The 27,450-nt window shown below is 43.8% G+C and overlaps 1 protein-coding gene across 9 annotated transcripts; it reads left to right on the forward strand.

Annotated features, from left to right (window-relative positions):
* Positions 1–411: 411 nt before the first annotated feature.
* On the forward strand, positions 412–27,189 carry MYB (MYB proto-oncogene, transcription factor). Of its 9 annotated transcripts, none has more exons than XM_061989866.1 (16): positions 412–489; positions 4,136–4,253; positions 5,830–5,901; positions 6,549–6,641; positions 7,052–7,272; positions 8,697–8,931; positions 9,759–9,839; positions 10,233–10,337; positions 11,650–11,907; positions 12,947–13,312; positions 14,902–15,044; positions 15,456–15,570; positions 15,659–15,784; positions 16,463–16,573; positions 17,203–17,310; positions 26,871–27,189. In XM_061989866.1, the coding sequence occupies exons 1-16, from the start codon at positions 467–469 to the stop codon at positions 26,985–26,987; spliced, it is 2,292 nt and encodes a 763-aa protein (XP_061845850.1). In that variant the 5' UTR covers positions 412–466; the 3' UTR covers positions 26,988–27,189. The 9 variants fall into 9 exon arrangements, with proteins under 9 accessions (XP_061845850.1, XP_061845852.1, XP_061845851.1 ...); XM_061989868.1 differs by having other exon boundaries at positions 11,650–11,859; XM_061989867.1 differs by having other exon boundaries at positions 10,233–10,328.
* Positions 27,190–27,450: the final 261 nt, after the last annotated feature.

Here is a 27,450-nt window from a genome sequence, read left to right on the forward strand (position 1 = left end):
CCGACGGCTTCGGCAACGTAAACCTCAACAGCAACGCAACGGGGGATGCGGGGGGGGGGTAGGGCACTGGGGGCGCGCCGTCTAGGGGCCGCGGCGCGGGGATTGCGGGCGGGCTCGGGGAGGTCCCGGCGGGGCGGGGCGGGGCGGGGCGACGCGGGAGGGCGCCGTCGGGCGCGCGGTCCCGCGCCCCGCCGCCGCGGCACGGGCCCGCCGCGCGGCGCCAGGCGCCTGCGCACTGCAGGGGCGCCAGATTTGGCGGGAGGGGGAGTGTCCAAGGGCCCTTTGTTTGATGGCATCTCTGTTTACAGAGTTTACTCTTTAATCTCAACCTGTTTCCTCCTCCTCCTCCCGCGGCTCCTCGGCACTCCCGTGAGCGGCAGCGGAGCGCCTGGGCACAGCCCGGCAGCAGGGAGCGGCGGCGGGCGCAGGCTCCCTCCGTCCTTCTCCCCCAGCGGCCGGTGCGAGGATGGCCCGGAGACCCCGGCACAGGTAACCCGCTGTCCGCGGGCGGGAGGTCGCCGGACCCGCTCCACGCCTGTCAGACGGGGCGCGTGGGGAAAAATTAAAGGTAGCGGGGGGAGAAGGGTTTGCCCGGCGGGCGGGCAGCCCCCACGTCCTCCGCGCACCTGGGCTACTCCGCCCCAGACTCCGAAGCGCTCCCCTCCTCCGGAGGCGCCGGGAGAGCGACAGCCCGGCGGGACGCACCGCCGAACCGCCGTTGACGGGGCGCCCGAGGGCCGGAGCTCGCTGCCCGCAGGGGCGAGCCCGGAGCCCAGAGGGGCTGCGCGCCCCGCAGCTGCGCGCAGGGCAATGCCGGGCTGTCTCGGCGGCGGCAGCAGCAGGTAACGCGTTCCGTCTCATTCATTCATTCATTCCCGCCGGGGTGAGACGGCAGGTGGGCGGCGGGCGCAGGGACTGGGCTCGCTCCAGAGCCTTTTTCTTTTTTATTTTTTTCCTGTTTTTTAAAAATTTATTCTTGCTGTGGCGGCCCCTTTGCCCTCGGGAGCGCGGCTCTCCCCCACGGGGAAGAGTTAGTTACGCCCTGCGGGGCTTGGCTGTTTCCCGCACACGCTGCTCGGCACATGCCGGACCGCGGCAGCGCGGGCGGGCAGCAGCGCAGTGCTGCGGGTCCGACGGGGTGCTCGGCCGCAGCTGTCACTCGTGCCCTCCCGCCCATCGCGCTCCCGGCCGAGGGCGATTGCCGCCGTGCAGCATCGCACCGCGCCGCGTCAGGGCCCGGAGGCGGCGGGATGGACGGGACTGGACGAGGCGGCAGCGCCGCGTGGCCACGTCCGTGCCACCACTGCCGGGCGGGCGCAGAAAGCGGAGTTGTTGTCTAATTAGCCGGGGACTGCGAGTCGGACACGTGGAGGCTTTTTTCTCTTTCTCTTTGGAGCCCGGCATCCCCCCCCCCCTTCCCCTCCCCTTTGGCTGAGCTGTGACAGGAGAAAGTCGCAGCCCTGCCTCTTCTCCCGGCTCAGCTGGCGGCCCCGTCCGGCGGGACTGGGGGCTTGGAGAGGTTCTTTTGAAGGAAGAGGGTGCTCGCGGTGCGGGAGGAGGCAGCGGGGCGCTGGGCGGGCGCTGGTCCCTCCTTTCGGTGTCTAAGCGGGGGACTGGCCGTGAATCACCCGGCCCGTCTCTCTCGACAGAGGGACAGTCGCCGCCTGCCTCGCGGGCGCCTCCCGCAGGGACACGGCGCTTCGCCGCCCCGGGCTCGGCTGTAGTCCCGCCGCCTCCTGCCCGCGGGGCCGCCCCGGCGGGAGCGGGCGCGGGCTCTGCGCCGCGGGGCTGGTGCCCAAATTCCTTCAATCGCAGTAGCAATAGCCAGTTATTTCCTCTCCGCCCCTTCTGGTCCCCCCCCCCCCCCGTCCTGGTTTTTTTTCCCTTTTTCCCCGTGTATCGTTGCACAAGTCAGTTGCCCGGGAGAGGAGCGCAGCGCTGCTGTCAGGGCCAGCCGCGGCGGGGCGGGCGAGGGCGGGCGGGAGGCTTCCACCCTCGGGGTCGGCCGGGACCCCTTGGGTGGAGGCTTGGGAGCTGCGGCCAGAGGGACCAAGGAATAAAAAGTTTTAGAGCAGCACCGAGGGCCCGGTTGGCTCAAGCAGCTACCGAGCGTCCCGGAATCCAAGGGCCCCTTTCTCCTGCTGGAGAGCACAGGTAGTACAGTGGGGGTTTGCTCAATTCTGCGGTGCTAGGAAGGCCCCGGTTATTTTAATAAGCCGGTTACATTACTGGTGCCGCACTTAAATAATTGTAACCCGTTGACCGCTGATGTTGTGCCGCCGTTCGGGAGCAGCGTTTCTCTCCTGCACCCGGAACACGTCTCAGCCGCCGCCGCGGGCGCGGCGCAGGAAGCGTCGCCGCTGGATGCATACCTGGCGCTTTTACTGTCTGCGAAACTCATTTTCAAAGTGGTACTTGGAAATCGAGCAACAGGACTTCCTTTGGCGTATGGCAGTCGCGCAGCTGTCTCTGTGTGTCGCTTAGAAAAGTGAATGCACTCTGAGCGGCGGCAGGGGAAGGAAGGAGCTGGCGTTCAGAGCAGCTGGAGCGTGGGAGCTTTGCTTCCAGCCCAGGAGCGAACCAGTGGTGCGCGCTCGCCTTAGGGTGCAGACTCGGCCAGTGCTTGAGCCGGGAAGTGGGGAGTGAAGCGTGGGGCCAGGCAGACTATAGGAGGAGGGCACGGTAGTAGGGGTAAGTGGGGGATGGTAGCGCTGGGCTGGGTGAGTGAGCCAGGGCCCATCTGGCAGAGGCTCTGGACGCGGCAGGCTGTGGGAAACCTCTTACACGTGGCATACATAGTTCTCATGGCACATGCCACAGGCCAGAAAGCGGGTTGGAAGATGTATGGTGTGATTAGCCCGGTGTACTTTAAAAGAACACACGTTGAACAGTCGGAGGTGCCTGCACCTTGGCTAACAGTCTCTCTGCCTCACTACAGCTTAGTTTGAAAGGCGGTCTCCTGAAAACAGGTTAACGGGATAAACAATGCCTGGTAATTTTATTACAAAATAGCTTGATTTTAATGTCTTAGTCATACCTTAACATACCACAGCATACCTTAGCATCAGATATCTCGCAGTTTTTAGTCTCGTAAGATGACATTGTCTCTTTTCTAGCACTTGTGGTTATCATCTCTTAGCTGAAGTGTCAGAACTCCTGCTCATCTGACTTTTTAAAAGTTGGAAATAAAATACCGCCCACCAGAAAGCCAGCTCTTGTTGAAAAACACTCTTTTAGTCTTAGTTAACTGGGTAGAGCAAGCACTGTTTGTGAAAAGAGGAATAGAGGCCTTTTTACCCATAAATAGCCTCTGGGGAAATCCCTTAGTCATGAATTAGGTGAGAAGCAGAGTATTTCAAAAACAATATGAGGTATTTAGAAATGGAATAGAGGTAGTAAAGTCTTAAGTTAGAGAAATGGAGGGTATAAAAGGGCTCATTCATTCATTTGTTGGTTGCAAGATATTAGATATACTTGTCCTCAGCCCTGTCTGTTTAGACCCATGAATGGCAGGCTCATTTTTTATTGAAGTTTATTTCACGTTAACGCTACCACTTACTGGCTTTACTTAAGTGGAGAAACTTTTGCCTTCATGTGTAGGGTCCATAAACAAATTCTCAAATGTGATTAAAATTGGTTAAAACGTTTTGTATTTATACACAGTCTGTTGTATTTGATAGAGATATAACTATCTGCTCAATTAAACACACAAAACCACTGATATTTTTCATACCGTATGGCACGAGTTAAAGATTTTGAACATGCACTTGTGTAATGGACACGGCCTCTAGTTCTCTTTATTGTCCCAAACGTTGTATTTTAATTTGAAACCTTCATTGGTTGAAAGTTTGCCAAGTGTGTAATTCACCACTGATCTAACATTAAGAGCAGGTCTAAACATGCACAGTAATACGAAGGTTGCCAACCCTTTGCTTGTATCTGTGGATACCAAAAACAGCAGAACCAGTTCAGAATACTAGAACAACAGAATGCAGAACAAAATCTTGCTGTGCAAGTTTTAAAACTTTTATCTGTGTAGCCTTTGTAAGGATTGTAGTGGGTTTGGGGGGCTTTGTAATTAAGTAGCTCAAGTCCTCATGTTCCATTCTGTGTCTTGCTGTGTTTCCTTCTGCAGTATATATAGTAGTGACGACGATGAAGATGATGTTGAAATGTATGATCATGATTACGATGGTCTGCTTCCTAAGACTGGAAAACGTCACTTAGGAAAAACCAGGTGGACCCGTGAAGAGGTAAATCTGAGTTTATTAATCCCCTGAATGTAAAAAGATGAAGAGGGCATGGCTTATGTTCCTCTCTGAGTTGCTTGGCTGCAAAATAACTTCAGTGACATTCCCACGTATATGAACGAGGACAACATTTTTGACCCATTGGCTACATTCAGTGTTTTATTTGAGGTTTGCTCTTGTCCTTTAAATAAAATGTATAAACACCATTTTGTTATGTCCACCAAGCTCTACCTTACAAGCGTGTAAGTCTCTGTAATCCCTGTTGGAGAAACAACATTAAGAGTCACCTGCAGCAAAGCTTGATTGTTACTGCTGCCTCTTTTTGTTTGAAAACGGTTGCTATGCGAGAACTGACGTGTGTTCAGCGTCCCACAGCAGCAAACAACTGTGGCAGAAAACTGCTGCAGTCCTTTTGTGCTGTTTGAAATTTGCACTTTAATTGCAGCATTAGGATTCAGAGTGGAAATCAATTAAAAGCTAGAAGAAAGAAATCCAGCAGTACCAGAATTGAGTGTTCAAGACGTATTTTGCTTTTGAAGGTCAGAATATCTATCATGGTACCCTTGTGCTGACTTTCTGGGTAAATCGTGGTATCAAACTCCTTTGCCAGGTGGATGTCCTGTGGCCATTGAACTGGTTTGAGTTTATTCTGAAATACATTAATACAGTTCTTAAGTTATGTTTTGACTTTCTCCTCTCTAACATCTATATTGATATATAAACAGTGGTAGGTCACCTCTTGCAAGCATATTTTTTTGTTGTTTTTTAAATCATGGACTGCTTTTACTGATGTGAATGTGGTTTTGATGTTGCCTGAGTGGAAGAGATGGCTGCGGAGCCCAATGGCCACTTTCCTGTCAAGTGAACCTGGGAGCATACTGGGAGGCCCTCATTGGAACTGGGGAAGGGGAGGATTGCTCCCCTTCTCTTATCTCTTAGGACAGTTCTCGCTTAGTTTATACTCTCTCAATCTTTCCCACTGCACAAAATTGTTTTCTTTTGTCTTTAGGTTCTGTATTGCTGGCCTTATCATTAAAAATACTGGCCAAATTTCTTGCTATTGCGAGTATGCCAGACTCCCTCATGATGATCAGGAGCAAAAAGGAGCCATTAGTTTCACTGTTCATTCGTTGTACACGGGTAGGCAATGAGCAAATTACTGGAACTCTCATTACTTGAAAAACATATTAAGCTTAAGCCTGTAAGTTTTCAGAGGTTCCCAGACAGCTGGGTGCCCGCATGTTACTGAATGTCATTCTGTTCTGATGCCTGGCATCTAAACATCCCTGCCCTCCTGTACATTGCTTTGAGTGGGAGGACAGGAATGTATAACCTGAGTCAAAGAACAGCACAGAAGACATCAGTCTTTCTCCTGCAGTACAGTAAAGAACCTATGAAAATCCACAGCAGTAGAAGCATCTATCTCCTGATTTAGGCAATTAAAAGTATGAGAAAACTACAGACCGCTCAGGAAATAGATGCATAAAAAGCTAGGAGGATACAATGTATTTCATTTGCGTTATAAGAGATTGCGATATTAATTGTGTCTGGTTTGTTTTTGTTTTTTTTAATGATTCAGGATGAGAAACTGAAGAAGCTTGTGGAGCAGAACGGCACAGATGACTGGAAAGTCATCGCCAATTTCCTTCCTGTAGGTGGATTCTGGTTTGTGTTTCTAGTTGGTAATGACAACTCTTTTTATCAGAGGCTTCCAAGTAAGGGAAGGGGGAGGGGTTTCTTCATAGTTACATTTTTGCGGGAGATATAAAACCTCCACAGATGGAGACCTCAGAAATTAAGTTAGAATCTTGTGGAAACCCTTACCTTTAATTTTCTTTCTCAGAAAGGTTTGGAAAAAATCCAGCGGGTGAAAATGAGGGGTGGCAGGGTGTTGCAGGCACAGTAGATGGTCAGTGTGACACTGAAACAAAATGTTTCAGTACAGAGACAGAATAGCTTTGTTGAATTTTAAGTGGTTTAGAAGATAATTGCTTTGCAAACACTTTGTCTATTGCAGAAATACTGCATGGGAAAGCTGTTGTGCAGATGGTGAAGATTCACTTTATGTAGTTTTGGTGTTACAGTTCTCACTGCAGCAATAATGAAAATCTTATCTAGAGTGAGAAAATGGATAGTTGAGCCCCTTCTTCTTGGACCTACTGTATCACTCTGTGTAGTTTAGCAGTTGTAGTTGGCAGCAAAGTACTTGGGAACAAGTCTACCTAAATAAGAGCATTGCCATTCTGCATTCATCTTGTCTAAAGAATGATCTATTTTGCATATTTTACATTTCACTAGAATCGGACAGATGTTCAGTGCCAGCACCGATGGCAGAAGGTACTAAACCCAGAACTCATTAAAGGTCCATGGACTAAAGAGGAGGACCAAAGGGTAATGAGTTTTCCTTTCTGTCTGACTGATGCCTTACTAGCGAATTTCATGTGTTGGGGCAGAACTCCTGGAGACTTTGGTAGTCTCGACACTAACATGGCCAGAGCAGATTGACCCTATAGTATCACTTAGCATCTGTGTAGTGCTTTCTAAGTTTGCTGTGCAAAGTAATTAATGTTGCTCTACAGCACTGTAATGTAGAATTGCAGTCTAGAAATGCCTTAGCTATAAACAGATTTTTTTCCTTTTGGGTAAAAGTATAAACGGGCAGTGGGGAATCTTAATTCTATATTAGTTCTAGTGTGGCAATTTTGAGAAATGTCGTTGAAAATATTGCTCCACCACAGAAAAATTCCATTGATTGATTATGCATCATTAAATACAGGCAGTTTTTATGTCCTTCTTTGAAGGTAATAGAACTCGTGCAGAAATACGGTCCAAAGCGCTGGTCTGTCATTGCTAAGCATTTGAAGGGAAGGATTGGAAAACAGTGCAGGGAGAGGTGGCACAACCATTTGAATCCAGAAGTGAAGAAAACCTCCTGGACAGAAGAGGAAGATAGAATTATTTACCAGGCACACAAGAGGCTGGGAAACAGATGGGCAGAAATTGCAAAGTTGCTGCCTGGACGGTAATGACATACACCTTTAGCTCTTAAGTAGGAAAAAACCAAAAAGCTGCAGGTCGGTCTGTTTCAGTTGCCTCAGGCTGCACTTTATAAATACAAACATTTTTGAATCAAAACGTGGAAAGCCAGTAACCTGGATGTCTGGTTTTTTTCAGTGGGGAACTGAACTGTTTGGTCAGTGCATGGAATAGTGCTGTTTTTAAATGGTCTTAATGTTTGCCATATGTAAAAAGACCCAGTAACTAGAGCAAGACCATAACAATTTCACAAATGTCTGTGCAATCTTATTTGTGCTTTCAGTAACTGTCAAAATTTAAATTGATTTAGCAGGGAACAGTCAGGATCTGCAAGTGGAATGCAATTTACATTCAGCTAAGGGTATACCTTCAACATGAGATCCAGTCTGTTTATTCAAAATTATTTAAGAGGAGGCTACTTCAACATTTGTAATTGCTCCCGAATCATGACCTGTTGAAAATCCATGTATAAAACAGGAGAAACTGACTTCCTCAAGCCGTGGTCCTGGAAATACTTGTCTCATTGAAGGCTTATGCACAGCTTGCATATTAGAGATTCAGTGTCTTATTTGCTCTGTAGTAAAAGTGGCTCAATGTAAAATGCAGTCAAGCAAACAGTGTAAGCAAGGGAGAGGCTTCTCTTCCCATTTTTATTCCTGCTTTGGTGAAACATCTTCAAGATCTAAGATGATGATAGCCTTTTAAGTGGGCCATTTTCACCTTCTAGAAGAAAACGAGAAAGGAATTACCCTTGGAAAGTTTTTTTTTGCAGCTTCCACACATCTCAGATGTCACTTTCAATGATACTGTGTGCTGGTGATCGTTTTTATACAGAGGAGCTGTTTCTAAGCATCCTCTTAAAGTCTCACTGACTCACATATGTGATAATTTGAAGCTCGGTTCTTCTGCAGCTAAGAGAAATCCAAGCAGCTTCGTTTACTCAATCTTGTGTGTATAGTGTGATGTTGTCATTTTCTAAGTGGCCATTCAGAAAGCTGTTTGGAAGTTAAGTCTTTTTACAGCTGTTCTCTACAGTCCTTATTTCCAGCAATGAGGTTTAATAAAACCGTGTTGTAATATTAAGACACAGGAAGATGATGTTGGCAGTCCTTCAGGGCTGTTAGGCTTTGCTGCCACCTCACCTCATGGGAATGAGGTGAAGCTGAAGTTATTAATTTCTTAGAGTTTGAGGACCTATGGCTTAGAGGTTGCTTTAAAAAGTACATAAACAACTGGAGTGTCTTTCCCCATACTTGAGAAGCTCAGAGTACATTTGTAAAGGTGGAAGCAGGAGCAAGAGCAGCTCAAGGTTGAAACAAAAATGGCAACAGCAGTTTTCTGTCTATTAATCTGTCTGAATGGGAAGCGCTTGTTTCAAAGCCTCCTCAAACGTGCATATTTCTGTTGCAGAACCGATAATGCCATCAAGAACCACTGGAATTCCACCATGCGTCGTAAGGTTGAGCAGGAGGGCTACCTGCAGGAGTCCTCCAAAGCCTGTCACTCCTCAGCAGCCACTGGCTTTCAGAAGAGCAACCACTTGATGGCCTTTGCTCACAACCCGCCTTCTGCACAGCTGCCAGTAGCCGGCCAGCCCCCACTGAGCACTGACTACCCCTACTACCACATCTCTGAGCCTCAAAACGTAAGTGCCCGAAAATGTGTTGCTTTTCTTCTGCTTTGTTGAATTTGCAACTTTGTTGAACAAGTGAGTGGAATTTAGCCACACCTGATCTCAGGAAGTGTCAAGGATTTTCTCCCAGTCTTGGTGGACCTGCAGGTGTCTGATGTCAGACGAGGACTTCATTGGCTTTGGCTTTGTTCAGTGATGAAAATGTGTACATTTCAAACTGATTGCTGGCACTGAGGTGGTGGAATCGAGTTCAGCATTTTTAACATCTTGTAAGCAGTGAACGTGTTCCCAGTACCGCCTCTTAGAGTGGTGAATATTATGCTTCTCCAGTGTCAGCTGAATCTGGTTAATTCTGTGTCACAGTCTCCCATGTTCCCTTCAGTAATATTCTGTTTGTGGGTTGCCTGTCAGAACCAAGTAAACAAGTACTGTTTTTAATCTGATTCCTTTTCTATTAATGATTAATAATGAAACAGGCTGCTGCTTCAGACAGTTAGATTGTAGAATTTTAGATGATAATAAATTGCATCTTTTGCATTTTCACTTCAATTTAGAAAAATCTTACAAATGCGTCTATAAATTATTCATCTTTTCTCATTCAGGAAGGGTAGATATTTCATATATGAATTTTCTTCCTTCCTCTGTAATGCTCACTGTCATATTCCTAAAAAACTGTTTACTCTTCTTCTAAACATTGTTGGGTTTATTGCAGTTTTGCCTCCATAGTTTATAATAGTTAAGTACATAAAACCATATTATGTTTAACGTGAATTCACAGTGCAGGCAAGACAGCATGATAGAAATAATAACTTTTAGTGTCTTTCTGTTTTTTGGCCTAGGTCCCTGGTCAGATCCCATATCCAGTAGCACTGCATGTAAATATTGTCAATGTTCCTCAGCCAGCTGCTGCAGCTATTCAGGTAGATAACTTGAACCTCATTTCAGCAGTCAATTTGTTAAACATTTGATAAGTCCAAGTGCAGACACTGTACATTAAGAAAACTTTTAAATGTTAATAAGTGTGGTGATGAGAAAAAAATGGGGAAGATGGGGGAGTTCTAACATGGCTAATAATTGCTTCTTCTGAAGTGGGTTTAAAACACAGTAGTTGACAACTTGGTGCGATAGCATTCACTCTCTCCATTACAAATGTCTATACCAAAATTCAGCAGGGACTTTGGTGGTGGAAAACACAATTGGCGTTTGTTTCATCTTTGAGTCTAATTTGCCACAGGACGGCAAGCCATAAGCGTTTTAGTTGCTACATCCTACCAGACCTTTATCTTTTCTTTTCCCTTAACTCTTAATTTCAGAGACACTATAATGATGAAGACCCTGAGAAAGAAAAACGAATAAAGGAATTAGAGTTGCTACTAATGTCGACTGAGAATGAACTGAAAGGGCAGCAAGCATTACCAGTAAGATTGTCACTGTGTGCTTGGATGGAGGGATAGCAGCATTACCCCAGTGCTTGTCTTTTTAACTTTTTACTCCCCCTCTGCCTTCAATACTAATCAAGGCTCTATATTTCTGTTTTAAAAGGATGAAACATAGCACATATATAATCTACATTTGCTTTGTAAATTCTTTTAATGAAAAAAAACCTAAACCCATTTACAGGGCTCTGTAATGTGCCGTAATATTGGAAATATGACAAGTGTATGAAAATGAAAAATCCCACAGATCTGAAGTCACTGAGATCTACATTTCTCAAAGTGTGCAATGGTTCATGTGATGAAAATGTAGTGCCTATACATTAGACTTTTCTCCTCTGTTGTATTCTTTCCTTCAGTCATGTTTTATATGCTTTGTAAGCTTCAGACTTGGTGCATGTTTGACAGTTTGTTTTACTTTTCCAAGTAACGTTAGATTTTTCATAACTGCATGTGTGGAGCAAATGCTGGCTATTACTGAATTCTCACACTTGGTTGTATATGCCATTGGATGTTACGTGTGAAAACCCTTACGTAATTACTTAACACGCTCACTTGAAGCCAAGAATCCCCCAATCGTTTTTGAAGATAGGTGATAGCCAGCAGATTCTTTTTTTTTTTCTTTTTAATTATTTTTGGGTAGTGTTTGAATTAATAGTAGAACAACTGCATGCATGATACGTTAGTTTGGCCACTTTTTAACTTTAGTTAATGTTTTGCAATTTCTTCTGTTGCATGATCACACTGGAGAGAAACTTCTGTTAATTTGTTCTTCTGCTTTCCTAACCACGTTGATTGGACAGCCTCTTCATTGCATTGGTGTAAGCTGTAGCATTAGACAGGGATAGAAGAAGACAAGGAGATAAGCAAACAAAAGCAACTCTAACTCTTAAACCCTTCAGCCTCCTACAGTGCTGAGCGCTTGCCAGGGAAATCCTGCCGTTTCTTGCTTCTTACAGAAGATCACTTGCAGTCACTTTTTTGAGCCTTTGCAGTAGCACAGTGTAAATTGGTTGTGTGTTAGCAATGGTATACGCTCATAATCCTGGAAGTAAATTATGAGGTAACTTTGGAATAACAAATACAATGCTGATATTACTTAAAGCAAGGTCTTGCACTGATGAAAGGAAACATCTTGATGATTGTTTCGTAGGAATAAGCTTTTAGATGATGATGCAACTACTTTTATCTTTCCTCCAGTGGCATCTGACACCTTGTGCAATTTCATTGCTAAGTTCCTTCTGCCTTTTCTCTCCCCCCCCCCCCCCCGCTTCTTTTTTCTTCCTTCTTCCTTTAGACACAGAACCACACTTCAAACTACCCTGGCTGGCACAGCACCACAATTGCTGACAGTACCAGGAGCAGTGGTGACAATGCACCTGTTTCCTGTCTGGGGGAACATCAGCACTGTACTCCATCTCCACCGGTGGATCATGGTTGCTTACCTGAGGAAAGTGCATCCCCTGCACGGTGCATGATTGTTCACCAGAGCAACATCCTGGATAATGTTAAGAATCTCTTAGAATTTGCAGAAACACTTCAGTTAATAGACTCCGTAAGTAGACTTGCCACCCAGGTGGAATCGTGTGTGGTCAAACAATAAGGGGAGAGGAGCTGGGACTGTCCTAAACATGTTTCTTTTTTTGTTTGCATTTCCGAGTAACATCTAATTGCTACAAGATCTGAAGTTTAGCTTCTGGCATAACATGGTGCTTGTAAATTAAGCCCTCGAGTGTGGATGTGTATGTATTTTGTGGGTGTCTCCCCTTGCTGCTATGTCTTGGTACAGGAGTGTGATTTTTAGCAAAATAGGAGCTTGAAACAATCTTTCGGTATTGAGTCTTCTTAAAATAAAATCGGAGGCTCTGTGAAATATTTTAAACAATGAAACAATACTTATTTATATGCAAAGTGACACATGAGGCAGTTTCATGTGCAGCTAATCACATATCTGCATCATTTTCTAAAAGTTTTTATTGCAGCTTCAATAGCTGCTTCCCAGAGTTTAAGGAGTTTGCCCTGGCATATGTGAAGAACTGGAAACACACATTTTAAATGCCAAGTGGCTGACTGACATTGACAAGGGCCTTTTCTCGTTGTGGTCTCTGGGACGTGTAACAGAAGTGGCACACTGAAATACATTTGTTGGTGGCACCCTCTTTCAGCAGCAGAAGTGTCTCCACACAGTATCACGTCCCATTCAGCCCATCCAGAGCAGGTGTGCAGGTTAGGAGGATACCAGTCTTTCTTTGGAGCCCAAGGCATATGGCTTTTGGTAGCACACGGCACTGTCTCCATACCAAGCAGAAAACCTTGGGCAAATAGATAGTAATGATGCCATTTGATTTACTGTTTCTATAGGGAGTCAGTTGTAGCAACAGTACTAGGATGTTAGACAGTTTTGATGTGATCAAGGTATATACTGTAAACACAAACAAGCATTGACAGTGTTACTACTCAAACAGGGTGAAGCTGAATTGAACTGGGAAGGACTTGGTGGTTGTTGTTCTTGTCAATTATATTTTAGCACTGTATTTACATGAGGTGGCACTAAACTCGTGTCTTATAGCTCCGTGCCTCCCACATTGTTTCAGGATCCTTCATCATGTGTTGATCTCAGCAGTTTTGAATTCTTTGAAGACACAGACACTTCGGCTAGCAAAGCTCCCTCAGGCAAAGTCACGCAGCTTCAGCAAAGAGAGGCCAGTGCTTGTAGACCTCAAGGACAGTCCATCACAAACTTGAGCAAAATCATGTCAAGTCAGGGCTCTCCTGGCTCACCAAAGTCCTTATCTGCCTCACAGGGCAGCGTGGCTCCGTGGGTCCTTCTTCGCAAAAGGAGAGGGCACTCCAGCCCCTTAGCCAGTGCCCATGGTAGCACCTTGGTCATAGCTGACGTCAGCAGCTCAACTCCTCCTAAGCGCTCCCCTGTCAAAAGCCTGCCCTTCTCTCCCTCGCAGGTAGATCAAGACTTCTGCACAGATGTTACTAATTCTCAAAAGCCACCCCAGCCTTAACAATTTAGAAACTAATCCTTTGGAACAAATGACTAATCACCGTTGTGCTTGTTGATTTCACTCTGTGTCTGAATCTTCTCACTGCTCTCAGTCTTCACTGCTGACTTTAGATCATCATCAAGTTAGCTGTTGATTCTCTCCTTTTAAATTAATCTATGGGACTTGTTTGTTTGGTTTTTTATTTTGATCATTTTTGTAGGCGAATATGATTACCTGCTTTGTTCTTGCTGTTAACTACTAGAGTTTAACATTTCTGATCATTTGTAATACTTTCCATCTCTGTCCACTTACAATATGATTCATTGACCTAGAAAACCCCAAACTGCATTTAAATAGCATTCAGGTTGTGAGACAAACTGACAACAACCAGAAAATTCAAATTATGGCTCGTCATCGTCAACCTGGGCCATTTGTGGTCCGGAGTGGAATAGGAGCAAGGAGGAAGATGGCCTGCTGAAATGGCCTGGCATGCACTTTGAAATTTCTGTCGATGATTGCTTTGTTTCACAGCCATAGCACTATTTAAAAGTGTTTTGGTTTTTGTTTGTTTGTTTGTCTGTTTGTGTTGGTTTTGCCTTGGTTTGGCTAAGGCCTTGAAATCAGAGAAAAACTATTTCATGAAGGATAGTAACATTGCATGCAATGATCTCCCACTATATCTCCCATTAGCTATTAGGTACTGTAATCATTTACCCAGTAAAATCCATGGGTTCTTACATTCCATATTTTTGTAAAGTGTATTTTAATCTGATGCAAGTTGAGTCCGGAAGGTAATATGATGAGTAGTTGTCAGAATAAAGGATATCACTACACTCACAGATTTATAGACACTAGAAATAGAAATAATGGTTTAGGTTACTAGGCATAACTCATGAAAAAGCAATTTTCCTCAGACTGTTACTGCTGCCTCCTTTTTGGTCAGCTGTTTCCATTCCAAAACACACCATGCACCCATCACAGGTGTCAGTTTTCATTTTATGCTGTGAAAACAGAGTACTTTGTTTTTAGAGAGATGATAGGAAATTTATTTTCTTGTCATAAACACTTTATTTACTGCCTTAAAAGCACATAGGTTCCCCATATAAATCTTCGTGGAATTTAGCCCAATTTCCTGTGGGTTTGTTCCTGAAACACCTCTTACTCATTTTCACTCATTTCTAACTTGGGCACCCTGTTCTTAATACAGATTAAAGTTTATTTGTAGAAAATCCAAAGCAGGCTTTTAAGATTTGTTTCTTATTGAAGTGGTAGAGAGTGTTTCTCATTGGAACAGAGTGTCATTTTCTTTACAACTTCCCTCTCTAGAAACACTCATTTTGGCTTTCTAAGTGTTCTGACCAAACTGTTGAGGATTGTTTTGCCACGTAGTCAGGTTTGCCACGTACACTTATCCACATCGTAGGGTCGGGAGAATCACTTACACTAATCAAAATGATATAATTCCTTTTGTCCTTTGCTCAATAGCATCAATTTAAGAAATCAACCTTGTAATCTGGATGTTACTGTTGATTTTTTTCTTTCTATACTGACAGTTCTTAAACACCTCATCCAACCACGAGAACCTGAACCTGGACAACCCTGCGCTAACTTCCACACCGGTGTGTGGCCATAAGATGGCTGTTACCACACCGTTCCACAGGGACCAGACTTTCAAAGCTCAGAAGGAAAACCATGTGTAAGTCTGTTATCACATTGTTTTGTAGGATTCACCAGGGTTCATTTCTTCAGGTTTGCACACAGCCAAAGTGCTGGTGGGTCACTGTATGCTTCCCGTGAAAGTTCTTTGTTAACAGTTGTTTGCTAATTCAGATTCTTCTTAGTTTGGAGTAAAACTCCTGCTTTCTAGCTGAGGAAGTAGGTTATTAATACAGAACAATCACAAAATACAGACTCACTTTTAAATAAAGCTATTCCACCTTATCACAGTTAAGTATATGTTCTGCCAGAAAAGCAAAATGGATTATAGGATTGCAGGAAAATGTTTGTCCTGAGTTTTACAGCAGCTATTGCCTCTACACACATATTTCTGTAAAAAGGTAATATTTCCAAGCATGTTCCTTTAAAGTTTTTCTCCCTCTTTTTAAAGTTTCAGAACTCCAGCAATCAAGAGGTCGATATTAGAGAGCTCTCCAAGAACACCCACTCCATTCAAAAACGCACTTGCAGCTCAGGAAATCAAATACGGTCCTTTGAAGATGCTGGTAAGAAGGAAACAATGATAAAAGTTGCTTTGATATTAGTGCATAGGGATGCTCTGGGACTTGGATATATAACGTTTTTTTCTTTCAGCCTCAAACTCCGACTCATCTTGTGGAAGATCTGCAGGACGTTATCAAGCAGGAGTCGGAGGAATCTGCAATAGTGGCTGGGTTACATGAAAGCGGCCCCCCTTTGCTGAAGAAAATCAAACAAGAGGTAAATCTCAAACTTACCTGAGGCAATTTAATTCAGTACTCTTTGCTGAGAAACTTATACCAATACCTTTTCTGTTTAATAGCTGTGTCTGTTTTTCTTTTATGTGAGCCCCAAGATCTTAGTGTCGGTTCTATATAGTATACTAGGCATGCTTAATTCGTCTCCCATTGATTTCCATAGAAGTGTTTCTGCTCTTTTCAGCAGGGGTTTGCTTGGACTGTTCTAATGCAGTTTTCGTTTGAAACTTGAAAAAAAAATTAGACAGGAATTTGGATTGAATCTTTCTAATATTGGTCAAAACTATAGAAGAACCCAATGGGGACAAAGCTCCATGGAGTGACTTAGAAACCTGAACATTTGAGGACATTGCATTATATTACTTTGTCACTAAAGTACTAAAAATACATACATTATCAGTCCTTTCTAGGGGATTAAACTCCTGAATACTGACAGAGCGCTGAGTGCAAGTATTCAAAATTTATTAGGTGGGATTTTTTTTGAGGACCTTGAACATTTTTCTTTTGCAAAGACCAAGGGTGCTGTAAAAGATAGTAATGTAAACATGCATTATACATGGCTGTGGAGAATATTTATTCCATTTATTAAGCAATTAACAGATAAATCTCCTTCTGGTCAGTTAGGTACTGTTTCTTACCAAGGTGCCTGTCCTGCTTTCAGGTGGAGTCTCCAACAGATAAAGAGGGAAATTTCTTTTGCTCAAATCACTGGGAAGGAGAAAACCTGAACACTCAGCTCTTTACGCATGCATCTACTATGGAAGATGTGCCAGTAAGTGCAAGTTTTTATGCCACCAAATGGTTTTCTAGTTTACATCCCTATTCAGTTCTTAAGAAAATATCTTTTCTTAAGATTTTGTCTGACTTTCCTTAGAAGCAGACATCATTCATTATGTCTGTTGTTTTCCTGTATTAAGCATGAGGCAACATCCCGCTCCTAATTAGATCACTATAATACTTACAAAAGGTAGCAGAAGTTGCAGTTGTTGTTCAGCCTACAGTATCTCTAAAGAGCTTGCATTTGGAAGACGCCTGCACCTGTGTATAGAAATGACTAGTTCACAGAGTTAAAACTGGTAAAAGAAAGTGTGTGTTTTGGTTTGTGCAAAGGAGACCTTGCATAAGTATGATTCCTTTTGCTTCACTGAGACTTCAACTATGACTCTTGCACTTGGGAGTTTTGCTGGATGAAAACCCTTTGTACGTGACAATGCTCCTGCAAAGCCAAATTCCAGGGACCCCAGGCTGAGGTCTGCGCCCAGGCTGAGCACTCTGTGACTGTGCCCAGTGTTGCGCTCTCTGCAGTCACGCTGAGTTTGCTTTTACTACATTCAAATTTAGGTTGTGCTCTTTGAGTTACTGAAAACCTTTTATTTTTTTTTTTTTTCTTTTCCTGTTCAGAATCTTCTTACCAGCTCCATTTTAAAGATGCCTGTATCTGAAGAGGACAGTACTTTTCACAAAGCATTTGCAGCGCCTAGGAACAGGCCGCTAGCTAGTCCTCTGCAGGTAAACACTCTTTGATACAAATACCCTTTCTATATCAAAACACATCTAAGGCTATTGCTTTCTTACAGACTGATTTTAAGTTCTAAGTATGGAAGAATGAAACGTTCAGATGAATGTGGTTGATGATCTCATGTTACCCACGGAGCATGAGGGTGTGGAGGCCACGTCTGTGCCAAAGGCTTTTTCCTACAGACTTCTTGCAGGCAGCTCTGCCGTTTTAGAGAGCAGGAAAGCTGAGTAGTGTGATGGTGGCCAGAACCTGCCACTGGCCTCAGGACAGGAGCAGAGATTCTGGCACTGCCTGGCTGGCACAGATGCAGTCAGGATTGCCCTTCCAGCCAAGCACCAGGGTGGCCTCAGCACAGGTTGAGGTCGCACCAGAAATGTGGTTGGGAGTGGTGGTCTGAAGGGGCCTCGTAACGCTTATGGCCAGTTGTATGTCTTGAGATCTCCGAACTGAATTAAATGTGTGACTGTTTTAACAAAAGTCAGATGTGAGGCTGGGTTTTGCATATTTAAGCTTTTTACAAGTGTTAACAAACATGTCTATTTGCTGTACTTTAAAATATAGCTGTTACGTAGAGCCTGATTCTAAGCCCACCAAAGTCATTAGCAACCTCTTTGTCAACTCTGGTGGACAGAAGTCATTCAGAGAACGAAATGCAGTGTAGATAATGATCAATTATCCTTCCATCACAGCTCATCTTTTGAGGCAGATGAATGAGTGATCTTATATCCCTTCTCTACACAGGCAAATTGAGGGAAAGTGTCTCATTCCCCAGGGTGAGTCACTGTCAGAAAGGAAATTGTAACTCTGTAGTTCCTGACTTTCAGACAGATAGTCCACATGGCTAAAATCCTTTCTTTCCTCCCTCTTTTCAGAATTTACATTAGGAGTTATTTACAGTAGGAAGGAATGAACAAAACCCAGCTTTGATTAAGCATTTCTAGCTGGGCGCTATAAAGTGAGATATTAAAATTTTACACATCCTCATTTGGCACAGTTTGCCACGGAGTAGGTTTGTATTGAGCACTGCAGAATCGTTTGATGAAAAGCAGCTTTGGAGGGCAGGGACTGTGTCTCCCCTCTGCATAGGGTTGTCCGTAGGGGCCAAAGACTCACATTCTGTTGCTTATTTGCTCTTTTCTGAGGAACTATGTTTCTCAGCTGCACTGTGCTAGATGGCAAAGAGGCAGATTTGAAGACCTGCTGCCCCTGGTTTAGGACAATTATTTAGGGACTGAATTCAGACCATCACATGGCAAAGGAGTGCAGGGCTCCAGCTTTGCAGCAGGTTAGTGGAGCTTCCTGGCTGGTACATGGGAGGAGGCTGCTGGTCCCACTGCCTTACCAGCACACCAAAGCCTGGGCATTTACCCCAGCCAGACTCTGGGCTCCTTCATAGGTTTAGGGAAACATTTTCAAGTGTCTGACCAGAATATGTTGTGAGTTGTCCTGTTAGTGGTAGTTGCCTGCACTCTGCCTGTAATAAAAACGAAGCATCTGAGGTGCCTATAAAATAGGATCTTTTGATCTTTGGCGTAAGTGTGTTATGTTTCCTGCTATCTAAAAATAATTTCTTTACAAGCTGCTGTAAATGAAAGGGCTTGTTTAACCTTCTCACTCATGCTGGTTTTGTTCAGGAAGTTTACACAAGTCAATTCGTGGGCCATTCTGGATCCCATTCTTCAATACTTGCTCAGGAAAAGCATGTTAAAAGTCAGATGGTTTCATTGTTTGGATAAAGGGGACTTGTTCCTTAAGTAGGAACTGAGTTAAAAAGGACTTCCCAACTCATCTCAGTGTCTAAAACGTGTTGAACTGAAAGAAAAAGCAGTTGTAAAAAGCCCCCAAATTAGTATGCAGCTTCTTGGTGTACAAATATGGCAGTAAAGTTATACTCCCTGCCAATGAAGAAACATTGAGTGTTTCAGCTGAAATGTAATCTTAAATGAAAAACAAGGTAGGGGCTTTTGTGACCATGGCACAGACAGCTTTTCCAGAATGACATACAGACTCTTTTATAACAATGCAGTATTGTCTGTCGATTGCTGCGCTCTCTGATTTGTCTTAGTGTCGTGGTTGAAAGGGAGAATCTGCTTCATCCCTGGTAAGGCTGCTTGGCTTCCTTTCAGAGGGCAGTCTAGCTACGCATAGCTCAGAAAGGGGACACAGTCTGTCTGTTTCACACCTGAAACTGCTGCTAACAGAATGCCCCTAGTGCTGCTCCTGCTTCATCCCAATGAAGAGGCTATGTGTGATGAGGGTGCGGTGTGTCTAAAGGGTGCAAAGCAGTTGAAAATGTTAGCATTTGCACTTGGTTTTGACTGGCAGCATTTTGTACACAACCAGTTTTTAGCGAGTTCTTGTTCCATGCTTTCTATACTTTCTAGTTTGTGATTTTGTACGTTGGCCTCATGCATGTACACACGCTGGAACGCACACACAAACACTGGACTAAATCCATTGATTCCAGGCAGGTAGACATTAAACACAGGGAACTCATCTGGGTGAAATTTAATTGTGTCTGTGTATGTTTACATTGCTGCTGTTAATATTTTGGGCGTGATCCAACTGTTCTTACTTAGGCAAATTCTCATTGACTTCAGTCCAAGTAAGAATTACAGCACTCTGCACCTTGGGATGTGTGCATGGAGAGTGAAGACAGAGAAAGAAAGCACTAAATGTACTATTTATTAATAAACTTGATTATTAACATCTCATTTTCTTTTGAAACTTGAACTTATAAGTGGGATGTTTACCAGCCTGCAGTTTTTTTTCATTGCTTTAACAATTTGCACTACATTTATGTAAAGAAAATTATATTTGGCTAAGCAATAAGCTCACTGAAATGCCTGATTACTTATCGTTTTGCTTGCTAACTTCCAGAGAAGGCAAGAGCAACCAATGTTCACAGCAATCTCTAAGGACATATTTTACTGCATTTTGGATACGTGACCGATCATATGCAACTTAGTAAATAACAGTTGATGATCATATCAGATAGCATACTATGATTCACCATCAACTAGAAGGAGCAGCACGTTGCATCCTTTGGCATGTGAGGTCAGGTAGCTGCATATAACTGCACTGGGAATGTGTATCATTGTTGCAATAGAACAGTGAGAGAAGAAGCCACCTTAAACCCAAGAAGAATTTGGACTTCATCCTTATTTGATCCCCCAGTTAAGCCTCTGTAAAATGTTGGCTTTAAAGGCAACTGTGTGTAGGATCTTTCTGGTAAGGTGTAAAGGTTTAGCCAGCATTTTTGTCCTGCATGGCATATTTTCTAGCTGTATATTAGATATTCTCTTAATGGCAGGAGTACAAGATATCTCACCAAACCAGTGTGTTGCCTTGAGGTGTAATTACTCCTACACTCCATTGCATGGATCCCAAAAGCTTATGCTTTATATTGGTGGAGGTAGTTACAACCTGTGGTTTTGAGCCCTGTATTTTTCTCACTCAAGCAATCCTCACTTGCAGAGCGGGAGAGTTTTGGTCTCACTAGGAACTTCTCCAAGAGTTTGAGATAATATATGAGGCCCATATAAATATATATGATATATATCAAGGCAGACTGATGGTCTGTACTGAGCATTTGCTTGAATAGTGCCACATAAGAGGTTATATAAAAATCTGTTTCTGGCTCTTCCTATGTAAAACTTATGGCTTATTTCACATTATGTTCTGTAGCTGCCACAGTACATAATCCAAACTATCCTAACATTCATATTTTAACAGAAAAGTAGACCATCTACCTAACCCCGCAAGCTATCAAAAGACACCATGAAATGGAACCTTTTAAGAAAATAGCGCTGCTTTGATATCTTCTTCCCCCAGTTACAAAGGAAACAACGCAAGGTAGAAGCTTTGCAAGCTAAAGAGAACATTCTTCAACCCCTAGCTCCCGTCACTTTCCATTTTATAACCACAGACTGACACGTTTGAGCTCAAATTTCCTGACTTTCAGCGGTTTATGTAACCATTTTCTTTAAAGAGTAAGTTTAAAGGATTTTAAAACAGTTACTTGATTAACTTTTTCAAGAGTGTGAGCTGTCATTAACCTTAATTCTCTCTGTTTAAAAAGCAGAATGTGGAATTTTATTTGCAGCTAGTTGTCAGACAAAGTATATAGGCAAGGCAGCATGCTCCCTTGGAGCAGCGGACTTTCTCTGATTTTTCCCCATGGCTTTTTTGGATCAAGAAGATCCTGAAGTCTCATATTCTTCTTTGTTTAATCACAGGAGAAGGGGAGTCACAAAATCACAGAACGGCAGGGACTGGAAGGGACTTCAGGTCTGCCTAGATCAAGCCACAGGAGGTTTAAGATTTGCAAAGCCAGGGAGCAAAAGGAGGCTTGGAAGTTACGGGCCAGTCATCGCATGTTTTCTTCCAAGGGCAGCAGAATCTGGGTTGCCAACAGCTCAGGAGTTATGGCTACCCCAAGTAGGCAATGGTCTCTCAGAAAGAAATGACAGCTTAACTATCAGCCATTGGCAGCAATGTGTTCTGATCTGCCAATTAAAATAATTAAGTACAAACCTGGAAAGGGACGGAATACATTGATGTGAGTTGCAGGTGCTTAGCCCATTTGTGTGTCTCTTCCATTAGTCGTATTTGGGAAAGCTCATACATCTTAAACTGTTTGAGTAAGGGCTCCGAGGTGAAGCTCTTAAAAGTGACAGCAATTAGCTCTTTCTAACCCTGGTAAGAAGCTTATAATAAAAGCTGAAAACCTGGACCATCTTTCTCATATTTAGCAAGCTGTATTTCTGAGCAACTGGGGACGCCCCAGAATTTAGAAGGCGGCTGTCCCATGCCCCAGAGGAGAAGCAGTGACGTGAGCAGAAATAGTAATCTGCCTCAGCAAATGAAGTAGAATTCATTTTTAGTCCCTTGAGTTTTTAATTAGTCTTTACTGTCTGATCTTGATAAGCAAAAGGGCTTCTTTTTCTTGGTTCCACATCCTTACTGAATAGAAAGCCATACTCTTCTACATGACATGCATCATATTCTGCCAGGAAATTGCTTTGTTTAGGGCATTGTTTTACTATTTCTTAAGTAGTACTGAGTTTCTGGTCTGGCTTTTTTGGTTTTACATGCCAGTACAACTTGTCTAAATTAATAGAAATGTATGTTACACCAATAACTTTGCTGGAGTTGATGAAGATACCTGCCAGCATAGCTTCTAACATAGTTCTTTGCCCAGAAATTTTTACTACACTTCCAATGATTGCGAGCTTGGGAGCTTGGTACTGCAGGGCTCGCAGCAGTGTTTGGTTTTGGCATCCACTCTTAACACACAAGGTGTTGTAATGCAGGAGCTTTCTTAAGCTATGTGGAAAGCACAGGAAAAGGCGATCCAGGCGTAGAATGCAGGACTAGTTCTGTTAGAAAAGCACTTTTCTACACTGTTTCCTTTCTCTGGTCTGTTTTTCCTACATGGTCCCAAGTTTTTATTTAGAGTGCTTTAACTGTATATCCCAGTTACAAATCTAGGTGGTCCTGCTCTAGCAGGGGGGTTGGACTAGATGATCTTTCAAGGTCCCTTCCAACCCTTAAGATTCTATGATTCTGTGATTTGACAGTTTGTTTACAGTTCACACCTGCCTGAGGGCTGTTGAAGGCACATTACAGGATAAATGAGGTAGTTTTGCTGCCAGGAGAAGGATGTGCTGGTAGGATTACTGAGATTAAAAAAAAAAAAAGGAGCCAAGGAGAATGGCATAGCTGGAATTGTGCCATGGGTCTGTAATTTTATCCTATGAGTAGTATACCTTCTTCTCCCACCACTACCTGTTTTAACTTAAAGAGGGAAAACTGTCTGCGGAAGAGAAAATACAGCTGAAAGTACTGGCTGGAAAAGCTTTAATTCTTTCCATTGACAGCAAAACTAAGAGTAGTCTCCTACTCTGAGGCAATTAAAAAAAAAAGGTAATGAATTGTACTACGGAAATCCCTTTCTTTCCCCACTGGCTAGGTGTTTAGGTGCCAAAATGACACTCTTAGGTGTCTGAATTTAAGTAGGATGAATCCACTGAGTCAATGAAAACATGATGATCAGTTTTGGTGGGTTTAGGGTCAGGCCTTTTGGCTTTTAGTTAAAAAGCTGTTGTGTTTCCATCCATGGGTTTGCAGACTTGGACCTTTAGATGTGATACAGGAGATGAAATGGGCATTCTGCAAAAGGAGTGATCTGACTTGGATTTCTGTGCTGTTTTCCTGCATGCCTGTACCTTTCTGCCCGGATCTCATCTCTATTGATATGTTTGCTAAGCAGTGCTTTCTGTGGGATGCTGCTGCTGTTCAGTAACAGAGCCCTGCCAATTCTTGCTGAGATGCCAGTGTGGAAGAAGGCATTGTGCTCTTCCCTTTTCCTTGAGGCATCCAGTAGTCATGTGTGCTGAGAGCTGGCAAGGCATTCTGCCTGGGTCCTGGAACCCAGCGCTCCGTGACAAGGAGAGAAGTAAAACTTGTGTCAGGATGAATTTCACACATGCCTCTGGTGCTGTGCTGCAGGACTGGCAAGGCAAAGGCATTGTGCTCTGTTGTGTGTTGGCTGCCAAGGCTCCAGACAGAAAATGCTTATTAGAAATATCCACTTTAATGTTATCGGAGTTTGCCAGGACATAATTGAAAACCATCTTGGTAAATACACTAGTTCAGAAAATATACTACTCTGGGTTAAATTCTGCTTTCTTTACTAGAGCAAAGCTCTCACCACCATCAGAGAAACTGCAGTTAGTCTCTTTTTATAAAACTTGTTATAAGAGGGGAAAAAAAACCCCTGTAATTGTATTTCTGGGAAAATGACACCAGAGTCAAAACTCTGTGGGGAGAGTCTTCTGTGTTGTCTCTACTTGGATAAGTTGTTTCCAAGCAGGCTCACATCAGGGGTCTAACTCATCCTGCTGTCTGTCACTCCCTGGGGCTGCTGCCCAGTGCTTCCCCGGGGCACTGGGACGGCCGAGCCTGCAGTGAGGGCAGAGGGTTACTGCCTACCTGATCTGACATTGTGTTAAACGAAGACCAGGCTTTCAGTGGAATGAGTGACATGTAGCAGCCTGCTGAGATGCTGGAGATATCAGGATACAGTTGATTTTTTTTTCTCCCTTTTCTAAGCACATGCTGTTAATAAAAAGAGCTCAGTGCAGATACTAACAATTAAGCCCGATTTACAAAATCGGGACGCTCCTTACCTGAAGTTACTTCTATTTTAAAAAAATTGACATACTGTGACAGATGGACTTTTCTTTACATGTTTTCAGTTAAATAAGGGGCTGCTGATCTCTCATTTCTAGATCAGTACATTGAATCTGTGGGGGATCACAGGGAAATACTGGTTGGACAGATATTTTTGTCCTTTGGAATGATGGATATTCTGGAACTACCAACTGCTTTTGAGGTGTATGGACCAAATCTGATTTCTAAGTAAAGTCGATGGCATTGTACCAGGCATTACTTTGGTTCCTGATGCAAATATCTCCAAAACAACGGAGTAAAATATTCACAGGTGCCTGAGTCCCCATGAGGATCAACAAGAGGCTGTAGGTTCCCAGCCAATGTAGGTGCCTTTGAAAAAGTTAGCCTGGAAGCTGTTTAACCCAGAGATAAAAGAAGCTGTGGCATGTCGCGTGCATGTCTGCGGTGTGCAGAAAGTATGTCACACCTGCTTTTTGGCTGTAGCACGTGCCCTAGGCTGAGCCACAGCACAAGGTATATAGCCAGCCCAGGCTGAACCACTTTAGGAAAGAGGTGTATGGCATGTTTGTTCACAGATACAGCTTTCCCAGAAAAAGCTGCAGCAACTTTATTATTCTAGGCCTCACCTGGTTCTCCTTCACACGGGAAACTCCCACTGAAGATCATCAGGAGCTTGGCCTGCGAAAAGGCATCAGGAGCAAAGACAGCAAAGTTGGCAGCTCTTCTACAGAGAAGAGAAAGCATGTCTGGGGGAAGCTCTGCAGAACTTTACAGGAGACTAACATGCTTGCCTTCATCTTGGTCACATTACTTACTCATCTGTTTTATCTCTTTTAGGCTGTAAGCCCTACCCTGAAAGGGAACCTCAGTCCCTGTGTTTGTACCAGTGCCCTGATTAGGGCATGTTATGAGAATTTATCTGTATTTCATATGCTGCCCAGCCTTTTACTATCCATATGTCTCAGATAACACTGTTTACAGTCAGAATAACATTCTCTATAAACATTTCAGAGAGCAATCTAAGGATCCTCTTGCAAAGTTAGCAACTAGAAAGACCAGTGTACAAAGAGCCATGGGCACGAAAGGACAGTTCTGCTCTCAACAGTTAGTTTGCAGTCTGCCAATTATGCCTCACCTGACATTCTAGATGTTGGAAAGGCTTTGACAGTCTTGTTGAGCTGTGTAGATCCTTGTTGAAACCAGAGGAGAGAGGGGTTTCTCCTGACATGTCTTTTGTTGGTGGATCTTCAGTGTAAACCTCAATATTCAGCAGTACTGGGATGGCCTTACTGGGATGGCCTCACTGGGATGCCCTGTCAGGCAGCTTTCCATTAAGCACAGTTGTGTATTTTTGGATTGCAGAGTGTTGGTACAACTAGCTCTTACGTAACAATAGAGGTTTTATTCAGGGCTTAGGGAGTATCTCAATGTGGGAAAGCAGACACAGTGAATAAGTGAAAGAGTTCAATAGGAAATAAAACAGTGTGTGTAAATGTGTATGTATACTGGTAAATTCCAGGAGCTCTGAAATTTCATTACTGTTTATAGCTCAAGGCAATAAGAAACATCTCACATGTGTAGTGAGTAAATAAATACAGCAAGCACAGCCCTCTGCAGATAGGTTTATCTCACTTTAACATTGTACTAAATGGTGTCTGTAACCTCCATAAATACCACAAGAAGTGAAATGGCTTGCATGATAATTGAAACGCTGTTTCTGCTGAGAGTTGCCTTCCCTGCCCCCCTCCTCTCCTTTGCCAGAGGAGCTCTGCTAATGGGCACATGCTATCACTGTGCACAGGTGAGCGCGGCTTTGAGTGTGGGGCGTTTTGTTATCTCCGGTCAGACTGTCAAGATTGCCAGCTTCATTTTGGGAATGCAAGGGCAGAGCAGCTGTATTTCTAGAAAGGAAGCTTGTCAGGAATTTGTGTGTGGTCATAGCACTGAATGTTCTATCAGCATGCTTTAGCCTCTGTGCCCTGTTGACTGTAAAGTCCACCTGCAAGTAAATGCTCTTTTTAGACCTTTCATAGAAAAGGAGGATTAAAGGCACGGCTATAGCCGTGGCCTCGTAGAGAAGACACTGTTTGAGAGAGAAGTGTGGAGGTTTGGGTCTTTGCTCTTGTAGTGTGCCCCTCTGCAGGTCATCTGGTCTGCCCACCCCTCAGGTCTCTGCCTGAGAAAGTAGGGGGTGATATGTTTCTTTGCCTGTTGTGTTGAGATGTCAATTTCTCTGAGATGGGACAAGATCCTACTGGGTATTCATGCAACACCTAATGGCGAGTGGGCCCAGCGCTTCAGCTACAAGTCCCATGACATTCACCCCAAATCTCTCTGCCTGCTTCTAATTTAGCACCTGAACAGCGGCTGGGAGTCGACGTCCTGTGGGAAGATCGAGGATCAGATGGCCCTGACTGATCAGGCACGCAAGTACATGGCCACCTTCCCCACCCGGACTCTGGTGATGTGAAAGGGTCGACAGACAGAGAAGCATTATGGTTTTTGAGAAACACTTCACCTCTGCTGGGAAATTCCTGTTCCTCTGCATGAGAACTTTTTATGAATGGGAGAAGAGCCTATCTTTGTTGTGGTACAACAGTTGGGAGCAGCACAAAGTGCATTTAGTCACTCAGCATATATATATATATATACTTGTTGGATTTCACCCAACTTCAGAGGATTTTTTTTTTAAATAAATGATACTTGCCTAAATTATTAGGTATTAAGTTTGAATCAATAATGAATGATCTTAAGTGCAGACTTATAATAAAGGTAATTTTTTTGTACTTTTTGAGATCAAGCAGACCTAATACACCAGTATTGTTATTTCAGTGATGTGCTAGCCAGGAGTGGGGGTTTGTTTGTTGGTTTGGGATTTTTTGCGGGGGGGGGGGTGGGAAGTTGCTTGTTTGGGTTTTTTTTAAATGAAAGAG

The sequence above is a fragment of the Colius striatus genome, chromosome 2, assembly GCF_028858725.1.
Source record: "Colius striatus isolate bColStr4 chromosome 2, bColStr4.1.hap1, whole genome shotgun sequence".
NCBI lineage: Eukaryota > Metazoa > Chordata > Aves > Coliiformes > Coliidae > Colius > Colius striatus.